General features: G+C 37.5%; 4 protein-coding genes across 5 annotated transcripts in view; 2 read left to right on the top strand and 2 right to left on the bottom strand.

Moving 5' to 3' along the window:
• LOC119410905 (extracellular calcium-sensing receptor-like) overlaps positions 1-2,855 on the top strand; it is a 3,589-nt gene extending 734 nt beyond the window's left edge. Inside the window, exons 3-6 of the mRNA XM_037677827.1 lie at positions 1-687; positions 852-1,079; positions 1,181-1,304; positions 1,939-2,855. The exon at positions 1-687 is cut by the window's left edge and continues 84 nt beyond it. Coding sequence (XP_037533755.1) covers positions 1-687; positions 852-1,079; positions 1,181-1,304; positions 1,939-2,855 — 1,956 coding nt within the window. The remainder of the gene's footprint in view (positions 688-851; positions 1,080-1,180; positions 1,305-1,938) is intronic.
• A 2,821-nt stretch (positions 2,856-5,676) lies between these two features.
• LOC119410653 (extracellular calcium-sensing receptor-like) overlaps positions 5,677-25,614 on the top strand; it is a 97,566-nt gene continuing 77,628 nt past the window's right edge. The window contains exons 1-4 of the mRNA XM_037677538.1: positions 5,677-5,822; positions 5,961-6,258; positions 6,549-7,340; positions 7,498-7,725. Coding sequence (XP_037533466.1) covers positions 5,677-5,822; positions 5,961-6,258; positions 6,549-7,340; positions 7,498-7,725 — 1,464 coding nt within the window. The remainder of the gene's footprint in view (positions 5,823-5,960; positions 6,259-6,548; positions 7,341-7,497; positions 7,726-25,614) is intronic.
• LOC119410652 (extracellular calcium-sensing receptor-like) lies at positions 12,401-19,083 on the bottom strand. Of its 2 annotated transcripts, none has more exons than XM_037677536.1 (7): positions 19,054-19,083; positions 18,306-18,490; positions 17,875-18,172; positions 16,864-17,652; positions 16,435-16,662; positions 16,191-16,314; positions 12,401-13,314 (listed from the first exon to the last, which is right to left on the bottom strand). In XM_037677536.1, exons 1-7 carry the CDS (start codon positions 19,081-19,083, stop codon positions 12,401-12,403), a joined length of 2,568 nt encoding a protein of 855 aa, XP_037533464.1. The 2 variants fall into 2 exon arrangements, with proteins under 2 accessions (XP_037533464.1, XP_037533465.1); XM_037677537.1 differs by having other exon boundaries at positions 18,306-18,437; positions 19,054-19,070.
• The window catches only part of LOC119410656 (extracellular calcium-sensing receptor-like), a 14,477-nt gene continuing 11,336 nt past the window's right edge, over positions 22,474-25,614 (bottom strand). Inside the window, 3 exon segments of the mRNA XM_037677541.1 lie at positions 22,474-23,387; positions 24,721-24,844; positions 25,334-25,561. Coding sequence (XP_037533469.1) covers positions 22,474-23,387; positions 24,721-24,844; positions 25,334-25,561 — 1,266 coding nt within the window.

The raw sequence follows: 25,614 nt of genomic DNA, 5'->3' as shown, positions 1-25,614 counted from the left end.
TTGGTCAAACACTTTGGTTGGACCTGGGTTGGAGCTGTTAGAACCAATGATGACTATGGCAACAATGGCATGGCAACATTTACAGAAACTGCAGAGCAACTGGGCATCTGTCTGGAATATTCTGTTTCTTTCTTTAGAACAGATTCACCAGAAAAATTTCAAAAGATAATTGACATTATTACGATTTCAACTTCAAAGGTGATTGTTGCTTTTCTCTCTCCTCGGGAAATGGAGATGCTAATATCTGAGCTGTCCCTTCATAAACTGACAGGGTATCAGTGGGTCGGCAGCGAGTCGTGGATCTTTGATTCTCAAATTGCAGCAATGGATACAAATCACATCCTGGATGGAGCTATAGGACTTTCCATCCCTAAAGCACATGTCAGTGGTCTTAAAGAGTTCATGCTGGATGTGAAGCCACTGAATTCAACAAACAATAACTTGTTTACTGAGTTCTGGGAAACATTGTTCATCTGTAAGTTCAGACAGTCACAATCAGAGGAGATTCAGAAAGAATGTACAGGACATGAGGATCTGACTGGAGTGGAAAACAGCTTCACTGACATGTCTCTCATGCCCATTTTCAACAATATTTACAAAGGGGTGTATGCAGTGGCCCATGCTCTGCACAAGATTCTCATGTGTCATAAAACATGCAACAACATTGTGCAGCTTGATCCATTCATGGTGAGTTTAAAAACATGGACAGTTACATAATTTGCTTTACAAACCAACAGCAGAGACACTGTTTAGATTTTAAAATGTAAAGAAAACTGATGCAGTTAATTGCTGCAATGTACTATATATTTTTAAATGTATTATTATAACACATTAATCACATATTGACTAAGATTTTGCAGCACATTCAAAATGTTCACTTCAAGACAAAAGAAGGAGAGGAGGTTTACTTTAATGAAAATGGGGATCCAGCAGCAAAATATGAGATTATAAACTGGCAGCCTAAAGAAAACAGCATTGTGGACTTTGTTACGGTTGGTCTTTATGATGCAACATTACCTGCAGGCAAACAGTTAAACCTGGAAAAAATGTCTTTCATTTGGGCAATGAATTCAGAACAGGTTAGAACATGTGTACTAAAGGTTTTATTTGCAGCATTAGATTTGTTTTAAATCCATCACTGACACATCCATTTATAGATATGTAATCCGTTTTTATGCAGGTGCCTGTTTCACTTTGCAGTGAGAAGTGTCCTCCAGGAACACATAAAGTTTCACAGAAAGGAAAACCTGTTTGCTGCTATAATTGTGTGAAATGTGCAGAGGGAGAAATCAGCAACACTACAGGTTATGTATTATTTAATGATTAAGTTTTATTCAATGTTAAAACAAATATTATTGTATTAGGTTTATTATGGCCACATCTTAGTTTTCATAACATACTTTATTCATCATGGTTTACTCAATACTTATTCAGGTTTCATTATAATTTTAGCTATAATTGACATAAAAATGTTAGATTGTTTGAACGTTATTATTGTCATCTGAATATCTCATTTGTCAATCAGCATGGTTCTGTCTAAATTAGCAATAATTAGTTATTATGAATGAAACAAAATAATTTTTATGTAGTTAGGAAACATGTTTGACCCATGTCTGTAAAGGTTTTATTTATGTATTTATGTATTTTTTTATTTTTTTTATGTCTATAGAGTTTTAGATTTCGTAAACAATCAAATTCTGTACTTTTAATTAGGATCATAGCTGCCCCTCTTCAGGTTAATAAAATATAAGATGAAAATACCAAATGTAAAGTTGCCTTTTTTATAACTTTTTATTGCAGAAAGAAACATGTCATATCTTTGTAAAAGCTTTAGTAAAACATATTTATATTCAAGATCAAAGACACTAATACTAGTGGAAATGTGTAGAAGATGTTTAATCCAAACATCTCATGTGTGTTTCAACTATGATTTTGCAGACTCAATCACCTGTGTGAGATGTCTCCTTAAATTCTGGTCAAATGAGAGAAGAGATGCCTGTGTAACTAAAGCAGTTGAGTTTCTGTCATACAAAGAAGATATGGGAATACTTCTCACCACAGCCTCTTTATTTGGAACATGTCTGACTGCTGCTGTCGCTGTCATTTTCTTCAGACACAGAAAAACTCCTCTTGTCAGAGCAAACAACTCTGAGTTGAGCTTCCTGCTGCTTTTCTCCTTGACTCTGTGTTTTCTCTGCTCCCTGACCTTCATTGGACGTCCCTCTGAGTGGTCCTGTATGCTCCGTCACACAGCTTTTGGCATCACCTTCGTCCTCTGTATCTCCTGCGTTTTGGGGAAAACAATGGTGGTTTTGATGGCGTTTAAAGCTACACTTCCAGGCACTAATGTGATGAAACTGTTTGGGCCGACACAACAGAGAATCAGTGTTCTGGGTTTCACACTTGTACAAGTGATCATCTGTATTCTTTGGTTAAAAATTTCTCCTCCTTATCCATCCAAGAACTTTAAGACTTTTAAGGAAATCATCATCTTGGAGTGTGCTCTGGGCTCAGCTGTAGGTTTCTGGTCCGTACTTGGATATATTGGACTTCTTGCTGTGTTGTGTTTTGTTTTAGCTTTTCTGGCTCGAAAACTGCCAGATAATTTCAACGAAGCAAAATTCATCACCTTCAGCATGCTGATATTCTGTGCAGTCTGGATCACTTTTATCCCGGCGTATGTCAGCTCTCCTGGGAAATTCAGTGTTGCTGTAGAAATATTTGCCATTCTTGCTTCTAGTTTTGGACTGCTGATTTGTATATTCATTCCAAAATGTTACATCATGTTAATGAAGCCAGAAACAAATACAAAAAAGAACATGATGGGAAATGGAGTTACTGTAAAACAAAAATGAATTGCCATCATATATCTGGGAATTTGATTCAGTCACCACTTTTGTTCAAATCTGGTTGGCCTTTTTGTTAGAATAAAAATATATGTATCTGCTTTACCTCCCATAAGCAGTGTAAAGCAAGAACTGTGTGGCATTTATTTATTTAATTAATTCATTGCATGTGCCATATCTGGAATTCACATGAAGTGGACAGCTACTGTCACTGTACATTCTTCTTTGCTGCCCACTGATTGATTTGACAAAAAATGTGGGGCTGTCTTTGTTGACACACCTTTGCAACTTTGCGTGTGCATCTGGGGTAGTGCACTGGTTTGGCAGACTGGGGTGGTGATTCCCCTCTTCAAAAACGGGAACCAGAGGGTGTGCTCCAATTACAGGAACATCACTCTCCTTAGCCTCCGTGTTATGGTCTAATCAGGGCTACTTGAGAACTGAGTCCGATCGTTGGTCAAACCTCAGATCCAGGAAGAACAATGCGGGTCCCTTCCCGGCCGTGGAACACTGGACCAGCTCGTTACTCTCACTAGGGTCCTCAAGTAGTCATGGGAGTTTGCCCATCAGTCTACATGTATTTTGTGGACTTGGGAAAGACATATGACCGTGTTCCTCTGGGTACACTGTTGGGGGTGCTCCATGAGTATGGGATTGGGGGCCTCTTGTTATGGGCTGTTCAGTTCCTATACAAGCGGTGCAAGTTTGGTTCACATTATCGGTAGTTCACATTGACGGTTCACAGACAAAAAAACTCACCATCCATCTATTCATTATCTTGACCCACCTCTTCCATTTTGGGTCAAAGGGGTCATTGGTGCCCATCACTGTGCAAGAGGCAGGGTACACCCTGGACAGATCATAAGTCCACCACAGGGTCAAAATGTCTCCAAGCACTGTAAATAAAAATGCTTACCTTTTTTGTATGCATTGTGGACACCTACACAAACCCCCCCACCCCCCCACCCCCCCCACACACACACTCCTGAACATATGAGGATCTACAGTGGTAGTGGTCTCCAGCTACAAGTACTTGGGCGTGCACCTGAATGACAACCTCAGCTGGAGCAACAACACCACCAGCCTGATCAAGAAAGCTCATCAGAGACTCTGCTTCCTCAGACGGCTGAGACGAGCTGGTCTGGGAAGCTCAGTCCTCACCTCCTTCTACAGGTGTGCAGTGGAGAGCATCCTGTGCTCCAGCGTCAACGTGTGGCATGGAGGCTGCACATCTGCAGAAAGAAAAGCTTTGCAGAGAGTGGTGAAGGCTGCACAGAAGTCTGTTGGAGTCAGTCTCTCCACCATCACAGACATCTACACCTTCGGATGCAGGAAGAGGGCGATCTGCATCATGAAGGACTCCACTCAACCAGCACACACTTTTTGCACCGCTCCCCTCAGGAAAGAGGTTAAGGAGCATTAAGTGTAGAACCACTAGACTGAGGAACAGCTTCTACCCTGAGGCTGTTAGACTCATGAATCTCTAACCAGGATAATCACTGTGAAAAATCACATCATGTTGCTGCTGATCTGTTTCATGTCGCTGCTGATCTGTTTCATGTTGATGTGTTAATTTGTGCTCATCTGCTCATACAGACTCATGTTCGTACTGCTGTTCAGCGTATTGTTTTTATGCTATTAGTACTTAGTGTATTTTAGTTAACATTTTTCTTAGTTCATATCTTAGATCTTATTACTGTTTTTCTTTTACATTTTATTGTTGGATGTAACTGGGACCCTGTTTACACAATTTCATTCCACAACAAGTACCACATGTGGTACGAATGACAAATAAAGAAACGTTGACTCTGACTCTGTGAGTCCTCCCCCAGAAAATTTTGAATAAAGCAGATGCCATTTCCTGCAATTTGGTGTATTTTAACAGGTTGTTGAACATCATTTGCATACATAAGTAAACACGCATACATAAGTAAACACTTGATTCAGTAACTATTTTAGAGAGCAACAACAACAGCTCTCTCCTTCTGTTTGAATGTGTTTTTGACTGTGTGTGTGTGTGTGTGTGGGGGGGGGGGGTTCATTGACAGAAGCTGAGCTGCTCTGCTGTAGTAAAGACATAGGTTATTGAAAATGGTCATACGGAACAGGATTTTGACAATGCATTAACAAGTACTAATTCAGCCTTCAACAAATGGTTTGGGGAAATATGTTATTTACTTTTTACCCAACATTTATATAAAACATTCATTCACAAAAATTCAAGCAAATAAGAAATAGAAAAAAAAAATAATAAAAAGAAATGAACTTACCAAAAAATAGCTTTTCTATTGGTATCAAGGTTCAAGATTCTTTATTGTCACTCACATCACATGTAGTACATGAGGTGGATCAAAATTGTGTACTCAAGGTCCCAGTTACACCCCAAAAATAGCAAAATATAAAATATTAAAAGAAACGGTATACACAGATCTAAGACATACACTAAACACTAATGATGTAAAATAATATGATATATTACACAGCAGCCTAAACATATATCACATGTACTGAACATGAGCAAAAGCAGATATTATTCTCAAATTCATCTTACAAAAATAAAACAGAGAACGTGTGTGTAGCTTTTTAATATGCTCTTTATCTAGCCACACCCTGCACTACCAATAGGCCAACGCTAATTTTAATAATGTACAAGCTGATTCTAAATTCATAAATACCACTTTAAGTTTTTAATTTGCATTAATGTTCATAAGGTGCAACCAGCTGATTTTACTTATTCAAATGAAACAATGCAGACATGAGGCACCCACATATGGTTTGTACACTTTTACAGCTGTTATTGGTGGGATCTTCCTCACAGTCTGAGGAGTCAATGTGCAAACAGAGAGGAGACCCTGAGATCCCTCAGCTCTCTAAGGATGGAGACATCATGTTAGGAGGAATCTTCTACTTTCACAGCAGCTGGAAGAACAGAGAGAACACTTACACACAAAAACCTCTGCCACTGGAATGCATTGGGTAAAGTATACTATCAACATGTATTGCAAAGCTTGCCCTATATGAGTAAAATTGTTTCAATTTCAATCAAATGCTTTAATTAAGAAAATGTTTATTTAAACATATATATTTTAAATAATTGTATTTGTCCAAATCAAGTTTAAATTTCAGAGAGTTCCAGTTTGTTCAAGCCATGCGTTTTGCCATTGAGGAAATCAATAACAGATCAGACCTACTTCCAGGAATTTCTCTTGGATATAATATTTATGACACTTGTAGTTCCAATGCCAGAAGCATTCAAGTTGCACTTGCATTGAACAATGGTAATGAAAATATGCGTCCAGGTTCTGAGGAGTCATGTACCAGACGTGCACAAGTGCAGGCTTTAGTGGGAGAAGGATCGTCTTCTCCGTGTACAGCAATAGCTTCTGTTCTTGGACCATTTCACATCCCATTGGTGAGTAGAATGTGCTGAATCTAAACTGTGCTTAAAAAAAAAAAAAAAAAAAAAAAACTATAACCAATATTTTCTGAGTGGTAGAAAGAATTATTCTGTAAAGGATTTACACCATTATTTTCTGTGATTGCTTTACTATTTCTTACGGATTTACTTTTTTTTTAACTGGTAGGGAGAAATTATTGTTTGTTGATCTTTCATTATTTACAACTTTAGCGTTTTTTGTTTGTTTTAACAATTTTCAAATTTGTCACAGCCGTTTTTTTTCTTGTTTGTTTTGCTTTTTCCAGATCAGCCACTTTGCTACATGTGCCTGTCTCAGTGACAAATCAAAGTACCCATCATTTCTCAGAACCATACCCAGTGACTACTATCAGAGCAGAGCTCTGGCTCATTTGGTCAAACACTTTGGTTGGACCTGGGTTGGAGCTGTTAGTGCCAATGATGATTATGGCAACAACGGCATGGCAACATTTACAGAAACTGCAGAGCAGCTGGGCATCTGTCTGGAATATACTGTTTCTTTCTTTAGAACAGATTCATCAGAAAAACTCGAAAAGATAATGGACATTATCAAGACTTCAACTTCAAAGGTTATTATTGCTTTTCTCTCTCTTCGGGAAATGGAGATGTTTGTACATAAATTGTCCAACCACAACCTGACAGGGTTTCAGTGGGTCGGCAGTGAGTCGTGGATCTTTGATTCTCAAATTGCAGCAATGGATACAAGTCACATCCTGGACGGAGCTATAGGACTTTCCATCCCTAAAGCACATGTCAGTGGTCTGAAAGAGTTCATGTTTAATGTGAAGCCACTGAATTCAACAAACAATAACTTGTTTACTGAGTTCTATGAAGCATTATTCAGCTGTAGGTTCAGACAGTCACAATCAGAGGAGATTCAGAGAGAATGTACTGGACTTGAGGATCTGCCTGGAGTGGAAAACAGCTTCACTGACATGTCCCTCATGCCCATTTTCAACAATATTTACAAAGGGGTGTATGCTGTGGCCCATGCTGTGCACAAGATTTTCCAATGTAAAATAGCATGCAACAACAGTGTGCCTCTGGATCCATTAATGGTGAGTTTAAAAACATCAGCGATAAAACAATTAACAAAATTACCTAAAAGATGAGGAAATGCTTTGATTTTAAAATCCAGACAAATTAGATACAGTAAACTGCAGCAATACAGCATATGTTTTGCTTACATTTATTATTATTCACCCAATGTCTCAGATCTTGCAGTGCATTCGAAACATTCATTTCAAGACCAAAGAAGGAGAGGAGGTTTACTTTAATGAAAATGGAGATCCAGCAGCACAATATGAAATTATAAACTGGCAGCCTAAAGAAAACGGCATTTTAAACTTTGTTACGGTTGGTCTTTATGATGCATCGTTACCTGCAAACAAACAGTTAAACCTGTCAAATAACTCGTTCATTTGGGCAATGAACTCAAAGCAGGTTAAAGAAATTCACTGGAAAGCAAATATATATTTATCAATGATGCATACATAAATTCATATATGTATTGTTTTTTGTTCATTCAGGTGCCTGTTTCACTTTGCAGTAAGAAGTGTCCTCTAGGTACATACAAAGTTTCACAAAAAGGAAAACCTGTTTGCTGCTATGACTGCATGAAATGTGCAGAGGGAGAAATGAGCAACATTACAGGTTGTGAAATTTCTGTTGGCAGTTTTTCAAATTATCTTGTTAAAGTTGTTATGACCACATGCACGTGTTTTAACATTTCTCAAGTATCCTGGTGCATGCTCATTAATCCATGCAGATACATCTAATAAGGTTGAGTCAGGTCCTCTGGATGAATTCTTCTTTGTTGAAGGAAAACAACAAAGAAGAATTCATCAAGAGGAGCTGACTCAACATTGTTAGATTTCACAAGAATGTTTTGAGCAACATCATTCAAGTATTTCTATTTTGATTTTACCTGTAATTGGAATGCAAAAAACATTGTCTTTGTGATAACATTTTAACACATTTTACCAGCAACCAAGTGTTCTTTGTGTATCTTATTTATTTATCTATCACCATGGCAGTGACAAGACATTAATGATAATAATAAATCTGTTCAAAATGTTTTTTTTGTTTGTTTTTTTAATCTATGTCTCATAAATCAATTGTAATAAAAATAGTCTAGGTCAGTTTACTTATGAACAAAACCATTTTTAGTTTGTATAGAAACATGTTTGATCTGTGGCTATTAAGGATTTTATTTTAGTTAAAAGAATTTGACGGTTTAAATTCAGATCCCAGACATTTTCCTCTCAGTTCTGAACAATGTGTAAGAAGAATAAACAAATGTAAAGTTAAATTATTTCACATATAGTCACACTCACATAACTCATAAATTAAAATGTGTAAGACCTTTTTAAATTATTTTAGGAAATGTAAGTATAGCATAATGAGAACTGCAGTTAATAAAACTCATGTTGAATTGCTGAAGATTTTTTATCCCGAATGTCATATTTATCAATGCAATGTGGTTTGACGATTGACAACTGTTATATATATATATATATATATATATATATCTCCAATCTTAAATTGTTTTTCAGATTCTACCACTTGTGTGAGATGTTCCCCTGAATTCTGGTCAAACGAAAGAAAAGATGCCTGCGTACCAAAAGAGGATGAGTTTCTGTCATATGGAGAGATAATGGGAGTGCTCTTGACCACAGTGGCTTTATTTGGAACATGTCTGACTGCTACTGTCACTGTCATTTTTTACAAATACCGGCAAACTCCTCTTGTCAGAGCAAACAACTCTGAGTTGAGCTTTTTGCTGCTTTTCTCCTTGACTCTGTGTTTTCTCTGCTCCCTGACCTTCATTGGACGTCCCTCTGAGTGGTCCTGTATGCTCCGTCACACAGCTTTTGGCATCACCTTCGTCCTCTGTATCTCCTGTGTTTTGGGGAAAACAATGGTGGTTTTGATGGCGTTTAAAGCAACACTTCCAGGCACTAATGTGATGAAACTGTTTGGGCCAACACAACAGAGACTCAGTGTTCTGGGTTTAACTATTATACAAGTGATCATCTGTATCCTCTGGTTAACAATTTCTCCTCCTTTTCCTTCAAAGAATTTTAGGGAATTTAAAGATAAAATCATCTTGGAGTGTGCTCTGGGCTCAGCTGTAGGCTTCTGGTCTGTGCTTGCTTACATTGGACTTCTTGCCATGTTGTGTTTCATTTTAGCTTTTATGGCTCGGAAACTGCCGGATAATTTTAATGAAGCCAAATTCATCACTTTCAGCATGCTGATATTCTGTGCAGTCTGGATTACTTTTATCCCAGCGTATGTCAGTTCTCCTGGAAAATTCAGTGTTGCTGTAGAAATTTTTGCCATTCTTGCTTCTAGTTTTGGACTGCTTGTTTGTATCTTCATTCCGAAATGTTACATCATGTTGATGAAACCAGAATATAATACAAAAAAGGATTTGATGGGAAAGAGGTAATCGTGCAACAAAACTGAAATGCCATTATATAATTTGAAAAGTTATTTTTGTTATCACTTTTGTCAATTTTGGTTCATCTTCTTGTCACAATAAACAGATGTATGCACTTTAGCTGTTTTAAGCTGTGGAAAACATTTTATTTAGTTAGTTAGTTATCTAGGGCAGCACGGTGGCGCAACTGGTAGAGCTGCTGCCTCTCAGCGACCAGGTCCTTGGTTCAAACCCCGGTCCAGGGGCCTTTCTGGGTGGAGTTTGCATGTTCTCTCCGTGCATGCGTGGGTTTTCTCCGGGTACTCCGGTTTCCTCCCACAGTCCAAAAACATGCATGTTAGGCTGATTGGTAACTCTAAATTGTCCCTAGGTGTGAGTGAGAGAGTGAATGGTTGTTTGTCTCGTTTGTCTCTATGTGGCCCTGTGATGGACTCTGCGACCCGTCCAGGGTGTACCCCGCCCCTCGCACAGTGATTGCTGGACATGGGCACCAGCGACCCCCGTGACCCAAAATGGAATAAACGGGTAAAGAAAATGGATGGATGGAGTTAGTTATCTATGTCTGTCTGTCTGTAATATATTGTTTGTGCCATATCTGGAGTTCACATGAAGTGGAAAGCTACTGTGACTCTTTGTTTTTCTTTGTTGCTGTCATTGTTTTGGGTTAGCTCTAGTTGGGAAATAGTTTGTTCTTTTGTGTTATTTGAAATGTCTAAAAATGTACCACTGTTTTAAAATAGAAAGTATATAATTGTTCTTAAAATTTACATTTTATAATTCTTGGTCAATTTAGAGCTTTCATTTCCAACCCAAACCCGGAGCCCGGCCCCGCCCGACCTGGATTCGGACCGGGCCGGGACATAATAATGTGCTTAATGTGTGGGCCGGGTTGGTGTCAGGCTTTTTATTGCGGGAGGAACGTGTGCGGCCAATGCAATATATGCAAACATGGTTTGCCATACTGCACCTGCCGCACGTAGCCATTTGACCGCGCGCTGACCAACTGGCCGGTTGAAAGAGGGAAAAGGTTCAGTTAAGATGCAGATGGACGACTGCCAGAGATCCTTCAGCCCAAATATATGTTCATTCAGCCTCTGCTCTCAGCGGGCGAGCACAGCCGAGACCCAAACAGGTGAGATCACAAAATACCCTGCATGTCAGAGCAGGATGCAGGCAGAAGCAGGGGAAGCATTTAATGCGCTTAGACTGCTCTTCAGCTCAGATCTTCTGCCCCCTCAGCCGCGAGCATCTGCCAACTGTTAATAGTCTGTGATATAAGCCATCAAAGCTTAATTAAAAATGTCTTCTTTTTTTTCCGGGTTCGGACCTGTAATTACTGTTAATTTGTCGGATTGGGTGGAGTTCGGAGATGATGGCAATGGGCTGGGGCCAGGTCGGTTCATATTATTTGGACCTGAGTGCAACTCTAGGTCAATTTGTCAGTTTTTTGTTTTTTTTGTGTGTGTGTGTGTGTGCTGTGATGACGTTCTTGAGAATCTTTTTGAATAAATCTGCTGTAAATGTTGTTTCAAGACACACTTCTTCTCATTTTCTTTTTCAATCACTTCATTATCATGCCTTTCAAACTTTGGCCTATCACAGTGTGAAATAGAAAATCTTGAAAATCCATTTGCATCACGTATGTCTTACGTGATGATGTACGTTGTCAGGATTGTTCAACTTATGCTCTTACACACTGCTCTTACTCATGTGGAGCTGAAGGACTCCTACATCCATATGCTCTTTGTGGACTTCACATCTGCCTTCAACACCATGATCCCACAAACCCTGATGGACAAACTACTCTCACTAGGACTAAGCCTCTCCATTTGCAACTGAGTCCTAGTCTTTTTTTAGCCAACATACCGCAGCCTGTGAGGATCCACAACTTCTCCTCCACCATAACTCTCAGCATAGGCTCCCCTCAGGGCTGTGTGCTGAGCCCTCTCCTGTTCACACTGCTCATGACTGTGCACCTACCCAGCCAGGCTGCCTGAATGTAAAGTTTGCAGACGATACCGTGGTTGTTGGATGTATCACAAACAACAGTGAGTCCAGCTACAGGCAGGAGGTGGAAAACCTGAAGAGCTGGTGCAGGAAGAACATATTTCACAACAATTGCAGCTGCTGGCTATATAAAGATGCAGCAGGTGCTAAATAATTTAAAATATTTTTTTAAAATAAAAATTCCATGCCGATCGTGCAGCTCATCCATCAATCAGCCAATTGTGTCATGTCCAATCTTATTTTGAAAAACTGCAGTAGAGTGAGTCCAGGATAAACGAACCACAAAGTAGCAAAGGACTACTTTATTATATTCCAATAAATTACCATAATAATGATTAGGAAAAGGGGAAAAAGGAAAATATATTTATTTATTTATTATAAATTTCAGTCTAACAGATGTTACAGACACTAAAACAAGTTACCAACTCAAAATCTTCTGAATTTAGGAAATAAGAAGTGATTATTAATTCATAAAAAAAGAACACACATTATTTAAAAAAAAAGTTGAATTGGACAAAGGGCTTTATTTTTTATTTTTTTTAACTAAACTCTTAAGGTGAAGTAAACAGACCTGACTGCAAAAAAATATTGAGTGGAGTTGACAAATTAACATATCAAAGTATTATGATAATTAAAATAGTTTTGGCATCACTGAGCTTATTCTCTTTACAATGATTTTAATTGCCCCTTCCCCATCATATTCTTTTTTGTGTTTTTTTCTGGTTTCATCAGCATGATGTAACATTTTGGAACAAAGACAAAAATCAGCAGTCCAAAACTAGAAGCAAGAATGGCAAAGATTTCTACAGCAACACTGAATTTTCCTGGAGAGCTGACATATGCTGGAATAAAAGTAATCCAGACTGCACAGAATATCAGCATGCTGAAGGTGATAAATTTTGCTTCGTTGAAATTATCGGGTAGTTTTCGAGCCAGAAAAGCTAAAACAAAACACAACACGGCAAGAAATCCTATGTACCCAAGCACGGACCAGAAGGCTACATCTGAGCCCAGAGCACACTCCAAGATGATTTTATCTATGAATTGCTTAAAATTCTTGGATGGAAAAGGAGGGGAAGTTGCTAACCAGAGAATACATATGATAACTTGTATAAAAGTAAAACCCAGAACACAGAGTCTCTGTTGTGTTGGCCCAAACAGTTTCATCACATTTGCTCCTGGAAGTGTAGATTTAAACGCCATCAAAACCACCATTGTTTTCCCAAGAATACAGGAGATGCAGAGGACGAAAGTGATGCCAAAAGCTGTGTGACGGAGCATACAGGACCACTCAGAGGGACGTCCAATGAAGGTCAGGGAGCAGAGAAAACACAGAGTCAAGGAGAAAAGCAGCAGGAAGCTCAACTCAGAGTTATTTGCTCTGACAAGAGGAGTTTTCCTGTGTCTGAAGAAAATGACAGTTACAGCAGCAGTCAGACATGTTCCAAATAACGAGGCTGTGGTGAGGAGTTGTCCCATAACTTCTTCAAATGACAGATACTCAACCTTTTTTGTTACACAGGCATCTCTTCTCTCATTTGACCAGGATTCAGGAGAACATCTCACACAGTTGGTAGAATCTGCAAATAGCATTAGCATTTAGTCTGTTTTCCTTTTACAGTTTGTACAGCTTTTTCCATAATTACCAGATAACAGAGTCAACACCGATTCAAATTGCATTGCTCTGATTTAATAAACTGAAAGCTGAAAGAAACTTATTCAGCAGCATCACATGTGTTTTTTAGCTATACTCACTCTGGTTTTAAACAAACATAATATCTTATAAAGCCCCTATAAAGTGGTATCCCTTTTATAGTTGCACTTTATTCCCTTTTTATTGTAAAATTAAGTATATTTATATTTGGAATTTTATTTGTCAAGCTCATTCATTATGCAGAACAGAAATCTTCAATGTCAAAAATCTCCAAACATACATCACCAAATAATTAACAAGACAATGTTACTGGTAATATTATGGAAGCAAGCCATCCATCCATCCATCCATCCATCCATTATCTTTACCCGTTTATTCCATTTTGGGTCACGGGGGTCGCTGGTGCCCATGTCCAGCAATCACTGTGCGAGGGGCGGGGTACACCCTGGACGGGTCGCAAGTCCATCACAGGGACACATAGAGACAAACGAGACAAACAACCATTCACTCTCTCACTCACACCTAGGGACAATTTAGAGTTACCAATCAGCCTAACATGCATGTTTTTGGTCTGTGGGAGGAAACCGGAGCACCCGGAGAAAACCCACGCATGCACGGAGAGAACATGTAAACTCCACCCAGAAAGGCCCCTGGACCGGGGTTTGAACCAAGGACCTTCTCGCTGAGAGGCAGCAGCTCTACCAGTTGCGCCACCATGCTGCCCCCGGAAGCAAGCCATATTATATATATTTTTAAACTTATCTTGTCACAAGTAATACATGCAACACACACTGAAAAACATGGTCACTCAAAACTCAAAGTGAGAACTTATCACTGAAAAGCATTGGGGCTAACCATCTACTCCTACTATTAACTATAACTAGATTTTATTTTTGAAAGTCTTTAACTTATAACATGTATAACCATTCTGAGTGATGTACAAAATAAAACCATTATTAAACCATGGTGATTACAAAATCTTGCTTATATCCACTTTCTGAATTTGAATAATAGCTAAAAATAAATAAATAAATGGCAATAGCTCAAAATGTACTTTAGAAATCATTTAAAATGTATGTGATTATATTATTAGGGACTTCCTATTATTATCCACCTAAAAAGGTTCTTGCTCTTTTATTAATTTTAATGCGGCACGAACCCCAATATGTAACCTCACAAATGTGACATCAAAACGTTTGGCTCGCCACCATGATGTGTGCTTTTATGTTTATTGGCATTTCACGTTACCATGGTGACGTAATTTGCAAAGTCACCTTTTTTTCTAATTGAAAAAGCCTGATGGAACGAACAGCTTTGAACTGTGCAGCTAATGAAGAGCTTGGTGTTTTTTTGTGAAACACACAGAAAGTCATCATTTGATGTAACTCTAGAAGTGATTAACATTTGGAGCCATTTTGATTCAAGATGGCTGGCATAGAAAAACACATAGCACAAGTAGTACACAGAAGTACACAACACAAAAGTAACTATAACTCAGTCAATCATTGAGCTATTGAGCTGAAATTTGGTACAGTCCGAGCTGAGAGTGAGTTTTATAATTCTTAATCTAATCAAATATCCAAGATGGCCACCTGAGCAAAAAAGGAAAATTACTATAAATCAGCCATTTTTAGAGATATCGGTGTGGTGGTAGCTGAGAGCAATGCCCCCAAAATACTGAATCCAAAAAAAAAAATCCAAAATGGCCACCAAAGCTAATTTGTAAATGGTTTTAACACTGCTATTTTTACGCATATAAAGCTGAAATTTGGTGAGGTTATAGCTGAGAACGTCCCCAGTCACATATTGAATTTGTTCCCTAAGTGCAGACTGAACTTGGCAAAAGGGCCTTCTCCTACTCCGCTCCTGTTTCCTGGAATATCTTGCAAAAAGATCTGAAGCTCTCGACCTCTCTAAGTGGCTTTAAACATCTGTTAAGTTCCTGGTAAAAACCAATGCAGACATGTTCTCGTTTTTAGTTTTCTACACCGCCTTATAATCTAGCTTTTAGTTCTCTAGTTTTTTTTTCTCGCTACTTTTCCTTTTGACTGTTCTTTTGGTTGCTATTTTATTTTACCTTGTTAAAAAAATATATATACACAACTCTTTTATGATTGTCTATTATTGTCATTGTTATCCACTGTTGTCATCACTAATTGTCAAAATCCAGGTCTCTCTTGTAAAAGAGTCCTCGAGGCTCAATGGGATTAACCTGTTGACAGGCTCTGTCCCTGTCCCTCTTTATATTTTGGTTATTCTGCTCTTTGTGTGATTTCTGTTCCTGTGTATCTGATTCTGTTTTCTGTCACTTCCCACTCAGTTTGCCTCTCTTGTCTCCAGTCTTCAGAATTAATCATTCACACCTGTCTCATCAATCACCTGCCCATGGTGCTCTCATTACTCACTCCCCCTCTGTCTTATAAAAAGCCTTTCTCTCTTCAGCCACATCAGCTTTTTGTTTTGCTGTTCCTGCCTTCGCCTGCCTGCAAGTGGCAATCAAAGATTGTGTTACCTGTATAAATAAAGGTTGAAAAAAATCCAAATCAAAAATCCTAAAAGGCCACCATAGCTTAAAAAAACGACTATAATTCATTATTTTTCCATTTTTTTCCCATATTGAGCAGAAATTTGTTACGGTGAGCTGATCGTGAACCTCAACACATAGTACTGTCAAATCACAATGTTAACATGGCTGCAATGTGGCAGTCTTCATCAAAGTTTCTCCAGGAAATCAGTAACTTTCTAGTTAAATTTAACTTTTCAAGAAAAATTGTAAAAAGCTTCTAAAATATATTGCACAACCTGTTGTGTTGCTCATTTCTCCCTCTGCACATCGTATACAGTCATAGCAGCAAACTGGTTTTCCTTTCTGGAGAACTTTTCGTGTTCCAGGAGGACACTTCTCACTGCAGACTGACACAGGAACCTGCATGAACAAAATTAGCACAATGCTGCGTATACAATTACATTAATGTTATAAGCTCATTACAAATTAAACAAATAAAAAAAAACGATACACATGAAATTTGATTTATTGAAATTTCACCTGTTTTGAATTCTGAGACCAAATGAGAGTTTTATTTTGCAAATTTAGCTTTTTATGTTCAGGTAACGATGCATCGTAAAGACCCACAGAAACAAAGTCCACAATGCCGTTCTCTCTTGGCTGCCAGTTTATAATCTCATATTTTGCAGATGGATCTCCATTTTGATTAAAGTAAACCTCCTCTCCTTTATTTGTCTTAAAGTGAACATTTCGAATATGCTGCAAAATCTTAAACAATAAATATGTGTTTGATTAAACTTAAAACATCTCATGGTTAAGTGTGCTAAATTGCATAAAGTAATATTTTGACATTTTAAAACTTTATATCGATTATTACAAATAATACTCCTACAAATATTACAAAAAATATTACATTTATTATTTATATGTTTCTAATGTAAACTTGGTAACTGAAATAATTTAACTCACAGTGAATGAATCAAGCTGCACACTCATGTTGCATGTTGTATTACAATCCAGAATGTTGTGCAGAGCATGAGCCACTGAATACACTCCTTTGTAAATATTGTTGAAAATGGGCATGAGAGACATGTCAGTGAAGCTGTTTTCCACTCCAGTCAGATCCTCATGTCCAGTACATTCTCTCTGAAACTCCTCTGATTGTGACTGCTTGAACTTACAACTGAATAATGCCTCCCAGAACTCTGTGAACAAGCCATTATTAGAATTCAGTGGCTTCACATCCAGCATGAACTCTCTCAGACCACTGACATGTGCTTTAGGGATGGAAAGTCCTATAGCTCCATCCAGGATGTGATTCTTATTCAATGCTGCAATTTGAGAATCAAAGATCCACGACTCACTGCCGACCCACTGGTATCCTGTCAAATTGTGGTTGGAAAACTCCTTCATAAGTATTTCCATTTCCGTCGGAGTGAGAAAAGCAACAATAACCTTTGAAGTTGAAGTCTTGATAATGTCTATCATATTTTGTAATGTCTTTGTTGAATCAGTCCTAAAGAAAGAAACAGAATATTCTAAACATATCCCCAACTGCTGTGCTGTTTCTGTGAATATTGCCATGCCATTGTTGCCATAATCTTCATTTGAACGAACAGCTCCGACCCAGGTCCAACCAAAGTGTTTAACCAAATGAGCCAGAGCTCTGCTCTGATAGTAGTCACTGGGTATGGTTCTGAGAAAGGATGGGTATTTTGTTTTATCACTGAGACAAGCACATGTGGCAAAATGACTGATCTGCAATTTTTTTAATGAGATGAAATAGTTTTAGAACATAATAAATGACCTTTGCATGCAATAACCTTTATTGTCATTGCACCCAAATACACTGAAATTATATGACCTGTGTTACATTTTTTATAAAAATGATTAAATAAAAAATAAATAAATACAAATACAGGCCTGCTCTTGCATGTAACTAAACTATGTTTTTCAAAAAGTTCACTGTTTTATACTCACAAGTGGGATATGAAAAGGTCCTAGAACAGTAGCTAATGCTGTGCTGGACGAGGACGAGTTTTCTCCCACTATTGCCTGAATTTGTACAGGTCTGGTAAATGTCTCCTTGGAGGTTGAAGATACATTTTCATTACAATTGTTCAATGCAAGTGCAACTTGTATGCTTCTCACACTGGACCTGCAAGTGTCATAAATATTATATCCCAGAGAAATGGCTGGAAGTAGATCTGTGCTGTTGTTAATTTCCTCAATGGCAAAACGCATGGCTTGAGCAAACTGGATGTCTCGGAAACTCAGTCTTGATTCAGACAAACGCAGATGTAACAAAAAGGATTTTTTGAATACCCACATATATGTTAATAACGGCAATTAAATCAGAAATGCACAAAAACAAGGCAAGATTAATGTTGTATTTTTACATTATATTTTACCTGATGCAGTCCAGTGGCAGGGGTTTTTGTGTGTAAGTGTTCTCTCTGTTCTTCCAGCTGCTGTGAAAGTAGAAGATTCCTCCTAACATGATGTCTCCATCTTTAGAAAGCTGAGGGATCTCAGGGTCTCCTCTCTGTTTGCACAATGACTCCTCAGACCGTGAGAAAGACGCCAACAACAACAGCTGCAAAAGTGCACAAACCTGGTTTTGCCACCTCTTTGTGAACATTATATAATCTAAAGAAGCAAGACCAGTTGATGACATTTAATGAACATTAATGCAAATAAATGTATTTAACTGGTATTTATGAATTTAGAATCAGCTTGTACATTATTTAAAGGGAGGGTTGGCCATGTGGTACTACAAGGTGGAGCTAGAAGAGGCTTCAATTATGGTAAGTTACATTGCTGATAGAGCCTGTGTTTTTTTTTTGTTTGTTTTTTTTACCATATTTCATCCTGTTTTTCATTTTTTACGTCAAACATTTAGTTGTAGGTTTTTTTTTGTTTGTTTGTTTGTTTTTGTTTTTTTTTTACAGAGTAGAAAAAAAAGAAACATTTTATTTTATAGCCAGTGACATAAATTGCATTTATGGAGCTATTGCGTGTTAACAGTTTATATCGTCTTCCATTAACATTTTATCAATATAAAATGTATTGGAGCTATTTTTAGGTTGTTGTTTCTCCAGTCCAATTGCTGGTGCAGGTTTGCTCAGTTTGTTATGTTGAGTCAATTAGTAAATAGACAAAGTTTAACAGGGAGTATTGGTTTCTCATAAGGCAAGGTATGTCACTCCCAATCCAAAACCATCAACTTCTTTCTATCTTTTTGAGTGACAAAATGAGTAATTTTCTCAGTTGTGTGTGTGTGGGTGTCAAGTATTGTACTGGGAGTGAGAGTGTACTGTACTTTGTTACTGTACTTAAGTACACATTACAACCACTTTGTCTTTTTTTATTTGTTTTTTTGTTTGTTTGAAAGTAACCAATGGCGAGAAGGAAATTGTTCCACTGAATCACTGCAAAGTGGGCAGGTAATGTTAAACCCACCTTCAAGAAGACCTGGGCCAATGACGTATATTCTAGTATATACATCATTGAGCTGGGCGCACCCCCAGCCCTGCTAACACACCCAAAATGTATTCCACCGTGGAGAGTCAGCCAGAAGATACGCACCACCTATGGCCTTATTGAAAGATTATTGAAAGATTATTGAAAGACTATTCAGTACAGCAGGACAAATTTTCTCTCCCAAAAGAAACAGACTGGACTCAAAAAACATCGAAGACCAACTTCTTTTGCACTTGAACAAGAAATTCTTGCTGCAATAATAAAATGTGTCAGTTCATGATGTTAGGACAGGAGACAAGAGACGTCTCCAAATGGCTCGACGCTCGGGTCCAAGTTTTGAAAATGGTGTCAGGAAGTTAAAATATTCTTCACTATTGACCCATTACAAGGTTGACTGGACAGTATTTTAACTAGAGTTGATGGTAAACTGCAGTTAAAATGATCAGAGTCTGTTCCTTTGCTAGGTGTGTCTAATGCTCCGTTTTTCAGACTGGCAACTTTTACTTAATCTCCTAAGACCCGAACTCTTGCATATGTGGATGCCAGGCCTAGGAGGTTAAATGTGTTTACTGCATTTAAAATGACTTTAAAATGGTTTTGATTTGTGTTAAATAAAAACTTTCAATGATATAATCATTCCTCTTTCTTATTTTGATTAATGGCATTTAACTCTGCATGTCATCCCTGAAATTCTGACGCACAGAATCACAAGTCCAGGTGTGAACTGTGTCACAGAGTAAACACAATAAAAACATGTATTATCTGCAGCATTGTTCATTAAAATGGCACAGCACTAATGTATTAAAGAAAATATACATACGGTAGGCACACAATGATACTGTAGACTATTGCATTAGGTAATACATTCAGCAAGTACTTTTACTTTTAATACTTTAAGTATTTTTAAAGCAAGTACTTACTTACTTTTCCTTAAGTAAAAATGTTAATGTGGTGCTTCTACTTTTACTAGAGTACATTTTTGTCTGTTTATTTGTACTTTTACTTAAGTACAGCATTTAAGTACTTTCTCCACCTCTGTGTATTGGACAACTCCTAACGACATGCATGATAAAGTGGAGGCTGTAAGTAGATGCTTCAATGACAGGCTTCTGAATCTACTATTCAGGACAGAGTGTTACATATATAAATTATATACTTATTATGTATACTGAACAAAAATATAAAGGCAAAACTTGTTTTTGCTCCCATTTTTCATGAGCTAAGATCTTTTCAAAGATCTAAGACTTTTTCTTTGGACACAAAAGGCCTTTTTTCTCTCAAGTATTATTCACTGATTTGCGTAAATCTGTGTTAGTGAGCTCTTCTCCTTTGCAAAGATAATCCATCCACCTCACAAGTGTGGCATATCAAGATGCTGATTAGACAGTATGATTATTGCGCAAGTGTGTTTCAGGCTGGCCACAATAAAAGGCCACTTTAAAATGTGTAGCTTTATCACACAGCACAATGCCACAGATGGAAGTTTTGAGGGGCCTTGCAATTGGTATGTTGACTGCAGAAATGTCCACCAGAGATGTTGCCCGTGAAGTGAATATTAATTTCTCCACATCAGCTGCCTCCAAAGGTATTTCAGAGAATTTAGTAGTATATCCATCTGACCTCACAACCACAATCCACTTGTAACCACATCAGCCTAGGACCACCACATCCAGCATCTTCACTTTCAGGATCAACTGAGACCAGCCACCCAGACAGCTGCTGCAACAGTCAGTTTGCATAGTCAAAGCATTTATGTGCAAACTGTCAGGAACCAACTCAGAGAAATTCATCTGCATGCTTGTCATCCTCATGGGGATCTCCACCGTACTGCAGTTTGTTATTGTAACCAGTTTGAGTGGGCAAATTCTCACATGCATGCTCACATGATGTGCATGCTCACAAATGTCACTCTGTGCCCTTGATCAATGCCCTTAAACACCCCAGTTGCTTGCTGGGCAACTTGGATGGCAGCCCTCTACTCCACACAGAGTTGCGGTAGCTCAGTCATCTGAGGTTGTGACATGAAATGCATCCAGTGTAATAGTAGTCCTTTATGCAATGCTTGCTATATTTCACTTATTTTTCACCTTATTTTAATCTATGTAATGTTGCTGCTATAACATAAATGTCCCCTGCTGGGTATCAAACATGTGTAATCAAGACTTGACTTAACTAATCTAATGCCTTGGCACTGAACGGTGTAAAAAAAGATTTCCAGTTTTGTGTTGTCACTTTGGGGCAGCAAGGTGGCACAACTGGTAGAGCTGCTGCCTCTCAGAAAGCAGGTCCCTGGCTCAAATCCCGGTCCAGAAGCCTCTTTGCATGTTCTCTCCGTGCATGCGTGGGTTTTCTCCGGGTACTCCGGTTTCCTCCCACAGACCAAAAACATGCATGTTAGACTGATTGGTAACTCTAAATTGTCCCTAGGTGTGAGTGAGAGAGTGAATGGTTGTTTGTCTCGTTTGTCTCTATGTGTCCCTGTGATGGACTTGCAACCTGTCCAGGGTGTACCCCGCTCCTCAAACAGTGATTGCTGGACATGGGCACCGGTGACCCCCGTGACCCAAAATGGAAGAAGTGGGTAAAAGATAATGGATGGATGGGTTGTCACTTTGTCAGTTAAACTTTAAACTGCTCCAAAATCAATAGACTGTAGAGAAAGATTGTCCAGATTAATCCAGAGGGAACCTTGTTATAACAGTTGAGGAATAGATATAAACTTAGATTCATGTTGGTGTATTCTCAATCATCCAGGACATGGTGAATTCCATGTATCCATCCATCCATCCATCCATTTATGCATACATCCAGCCTTGTGAAAAGCATACAGTCTCTGAGTACCACACAGTGTTAATTTCAGAACATTTTAATTTAACCATTATTTATACAGGTAGTCTCATTGAGTCATGACAAGGACTCTTGTATTTTTCAAATGACATTTGCATTTAAAAGAAGGCACATTTCTTGAAATGTGTGTTTTCTGCTACAAACACCAAAAGGCAGTTTTTTTTTTCTAAATTATAAATAAACCAAGATTTAATTGTCAAAAGTTATAACAGCATTTGGGATTATTTTGTAGTACATTGCTCTTTCATTTCAGAATGATTTTAGTTACCTCTTACCCATCATGTTCTTTTTTGTATTTTTTTCTGGTTTATTTAAAATGATATAACATTTTGGAATGAAGATACAAATCAGCAGTCCAAAACTAGAAGCAAGAATGGCAAATATTTCTACAGCAACACTAAATTTTCCGGGAGAGCTGACGTATGCTGGGATAAAAGTGATCCAGACTGCACAGAATATCAGCATGCTGAAGGTGATAAATTTGGCTTCATTAAAATTATCAGGTAGTTTCCGAGCCAGAAAAGCAAACACAAAGCACAAAACAGCAAGAAGTCCAATGTACCCAAGCACAGACCAGAAGCCTACAGCTGAGCCCAGGGCACACTCCAAGATGATTTTTTCTTTTAATGTTTTAAAGTTCTTGGATGGGAAAGGAGGAGAAATTGTTATCCAGAGAACACATATCACAACTTGTATAAAGGTTAAACCCAGAACACTGAGTCTCTGCTGTGTCGGCCCATACAGTTTCATCACATTATTGCCTGGAAGTGTAGCTTTAAACGCCATCAAAACCACCATTGTTTTCCCCAAAACACAGGAGATACAGAGGACAAATGCGATGCCAAAAGCTGTGTGACGGAGCATACAGGACCACTCAGAGGGACGTCCAATGAAGGTCAGGGAGCAGAGAAAACACAGAGTCAAGGAGAAAAGCAGCAAAAAGCTCAACTCAGAGTTGTTTGCTCTGACAAGAGGAGTTTTCCTGTATCTGAAGAAAATGACAGCTACAGCAGCAGTCAGACATGTTCCCAATAAAGAGGCTGTGGTGAGAAGTATTCCCATACCTTCTTCATATGATAGAAACTCTGCCTCTTTTGTTACACAGGCATCTCTTCTCTCATTTGACCAGGATTCAGAGGGACATTTCTCACAGGTGACAGAATCTGTGAATTCATAATAAAGTTTAGGTTGGTGTCTTTCTACTTTTTGTTAAGTATTTTAACTCTAAAATCAATAGAAGACATATAGTGTCTTTACTTATCAAATTATATTGTTCTGGTACATATAATTGAGTGAGATGAAGCAAATGGCATATTTTTGCAGTTTATTAGTGCATATATATATATATATATATATATATATATATATATATATATATATATATATATACACATACATATATACACATACATATATACACACACATATATACACATACATATATACACACACATATATGTGTATATATGGATGGATGGATAATGTAAGGAAGCAGAAAATGCAACTCCTAATAAAAAAATCTAAACACCAAAGACGACACGAACCAGGCACCATACTGCTGGGAGGTAACACAACTAAGTTTCTGTTTTGCTGCAAGAAATGAATACATAGAAAACAAAAATATTCAATAACTCATTATAAGTAAACTCACGTTGGACAGTGCTGTATAATGTAATACTGGACATTGGGTATAGTTTCACCTTGAATGGCCTATCAGCACACCTTGAGATGAGCTGGAATGTGTGCTGAAACTTTTGTAAAGCTGCTTAATCTATGATATGACAAGTAGCTCAGGTCTTCCATATACTAGGAAATTATCTGAGAGAGTTTTTATGATATAAAATTCTAATAAAGCCTTATCTTAAATACAGCTATTTTTCCTTGAGCTCTAAATCAAGTGGCAACTTACATTTCTTTAAAATAAGCAAAAAAAAAAATAAAAAAACTGTGGGAAAACTCACAACCACAGCAAAAGTTTATTTTTGAAAAGCCACATGATACATAGAATTTCTTTAATTTAGTCATGATAAAAATTGGTTTTAAAACAGGATGGTCCTTTAAAAAATTTTACAAATTGACTGTGCATGTTTGTCAATTTCAGTAACAACAAACAATTGTTAAACAATGTCAAACAATAAGATAACAAGGTCCTGCCAATTAAAAATGTGAAGTCTAATATAAGTTTTAAATAAATGTGTTTCTTAAAAAAACTAAATTTAAATGTGTTTTTCTTTAAAGCTTTTTTTTTATTTTCTTATAATATTTTAAAACCTTAACATATTTTTTTTATTATTATTTTTTTTTTTATCCTGTATTTCATTTGGTTGTCAATTGCATGCTAATAATGCTAAAGATAATAAACAAACAAACAAACAAAAATATCTAACCAGTGGATTGTTGAAAACATACTTTAAATGTAGCAGAGAAAAAGAGTGATAATTTCACTGTTTTGTTTAAAAAAAAAACTTTAATGTTTGTATTTAAAAAAAATATAACCTGTTATGTTGCTCATTTCTCCCTCTGCACATCTTATACAGTCATAGCAGCAAACAGGTTTTCCTTTCTGGAGAACTTTACATGTTCCTGGAGGACACTTCTCACTACAAACTGAAACAGGAACCTGTAAGAACAAAAGCAATATACTGTGTGTATGTGTGTATATATACCACAAACCAAAAACATGCATGTTAGACTGACTGGTAACTCTAAATTGACCCTAGTTGTGAATGAGAGAGTGAATAGAACACAATATGAGTGCTAACAAATTGCAGAGCTTTATTTAAAACTTTGTCAAGTCTCAAAGTCAATCCTGCAACCCTGAAAATTATCTGATAAACTGAAAAATGGATTTTATGTAAACTATTAAAAGCAATTAATGGGGATATGGGATATCTACAACTGAGAACCTCTTTAGAGGGCTGAAATTAGAATAGTTCATAAGAGGCTCTGTCCCAGTCAAGTTTACAGACACTGAGATAAATGTTGGTATAATGATCTGAAAGGCTAAGACCATGTAATTTGTTAAATCAATCGTATCCTTGTTCAAAGGTCAGAAATGAAAGGTGAAAATCAATGGAATTTCAAGGCAGTGTCATAAAATATATTTTACCTGGTATGAATTCTGAGTCCAAACGAAAGTGCTATTTTGCAGATTCAGCTGTTTGTCTGCAGGTAATGATACATCATAAAGACCCACAGAGACAAAGTCCACAACATCATTATCTCTTGGCTGCCAGTTTATAATCTCATATTTTGCTTCTGGATCTCCATTTTGATTAAAGTAAACTTCCTCTCCTTCTTTTGTCTTGAATAGAATATTTCGAATGTGCTGTAAAATCTAAGATAATGGATAATAATTATTTAAGGGGTTTATAAACATTTTGGGGTTCA

Source organism: Nematolebias whitei, chromosome 6, assembly GCF_014905685.2.
Source record: "Nematolebias whitei isolate Nwh7 chromosome 6, NemWhi1, whole genome shotgun sequence".
Lineage (NCBI taxonomy): Eukaryota > Metazoa > Chordata > Actinopteri > Cyprinodontiformes > Rivulidae > Nematolebias > Nematolebias whitei.
This window is presented reverse-complemented; position numbering and strand designations above follow the sequence as displayed.

Bases quoted from the DNA above. Each gene is read 5' to 3' on its own strand.
- LOC119410652 (XM_037677536.1), bottom strand. From the start codon at position 19,083: ATGAGAAACCAATACTCCCTGTTAAACTTT. The intron at 18,491-19,053 runs GTCTATTTACTA...GCACTTTTGCAG, and splicing joins AATACTCCCTGTTAAACTTT to CTGTTGTTGTTGGCGTCTTT. The intron at 18,173-18,305 runs GTAAAATATAAT...GTCTGAATCAAG, and splicing joins CTGCCACTGGACTGCATCAG to ACTGAGTTTCCGAGACATCC.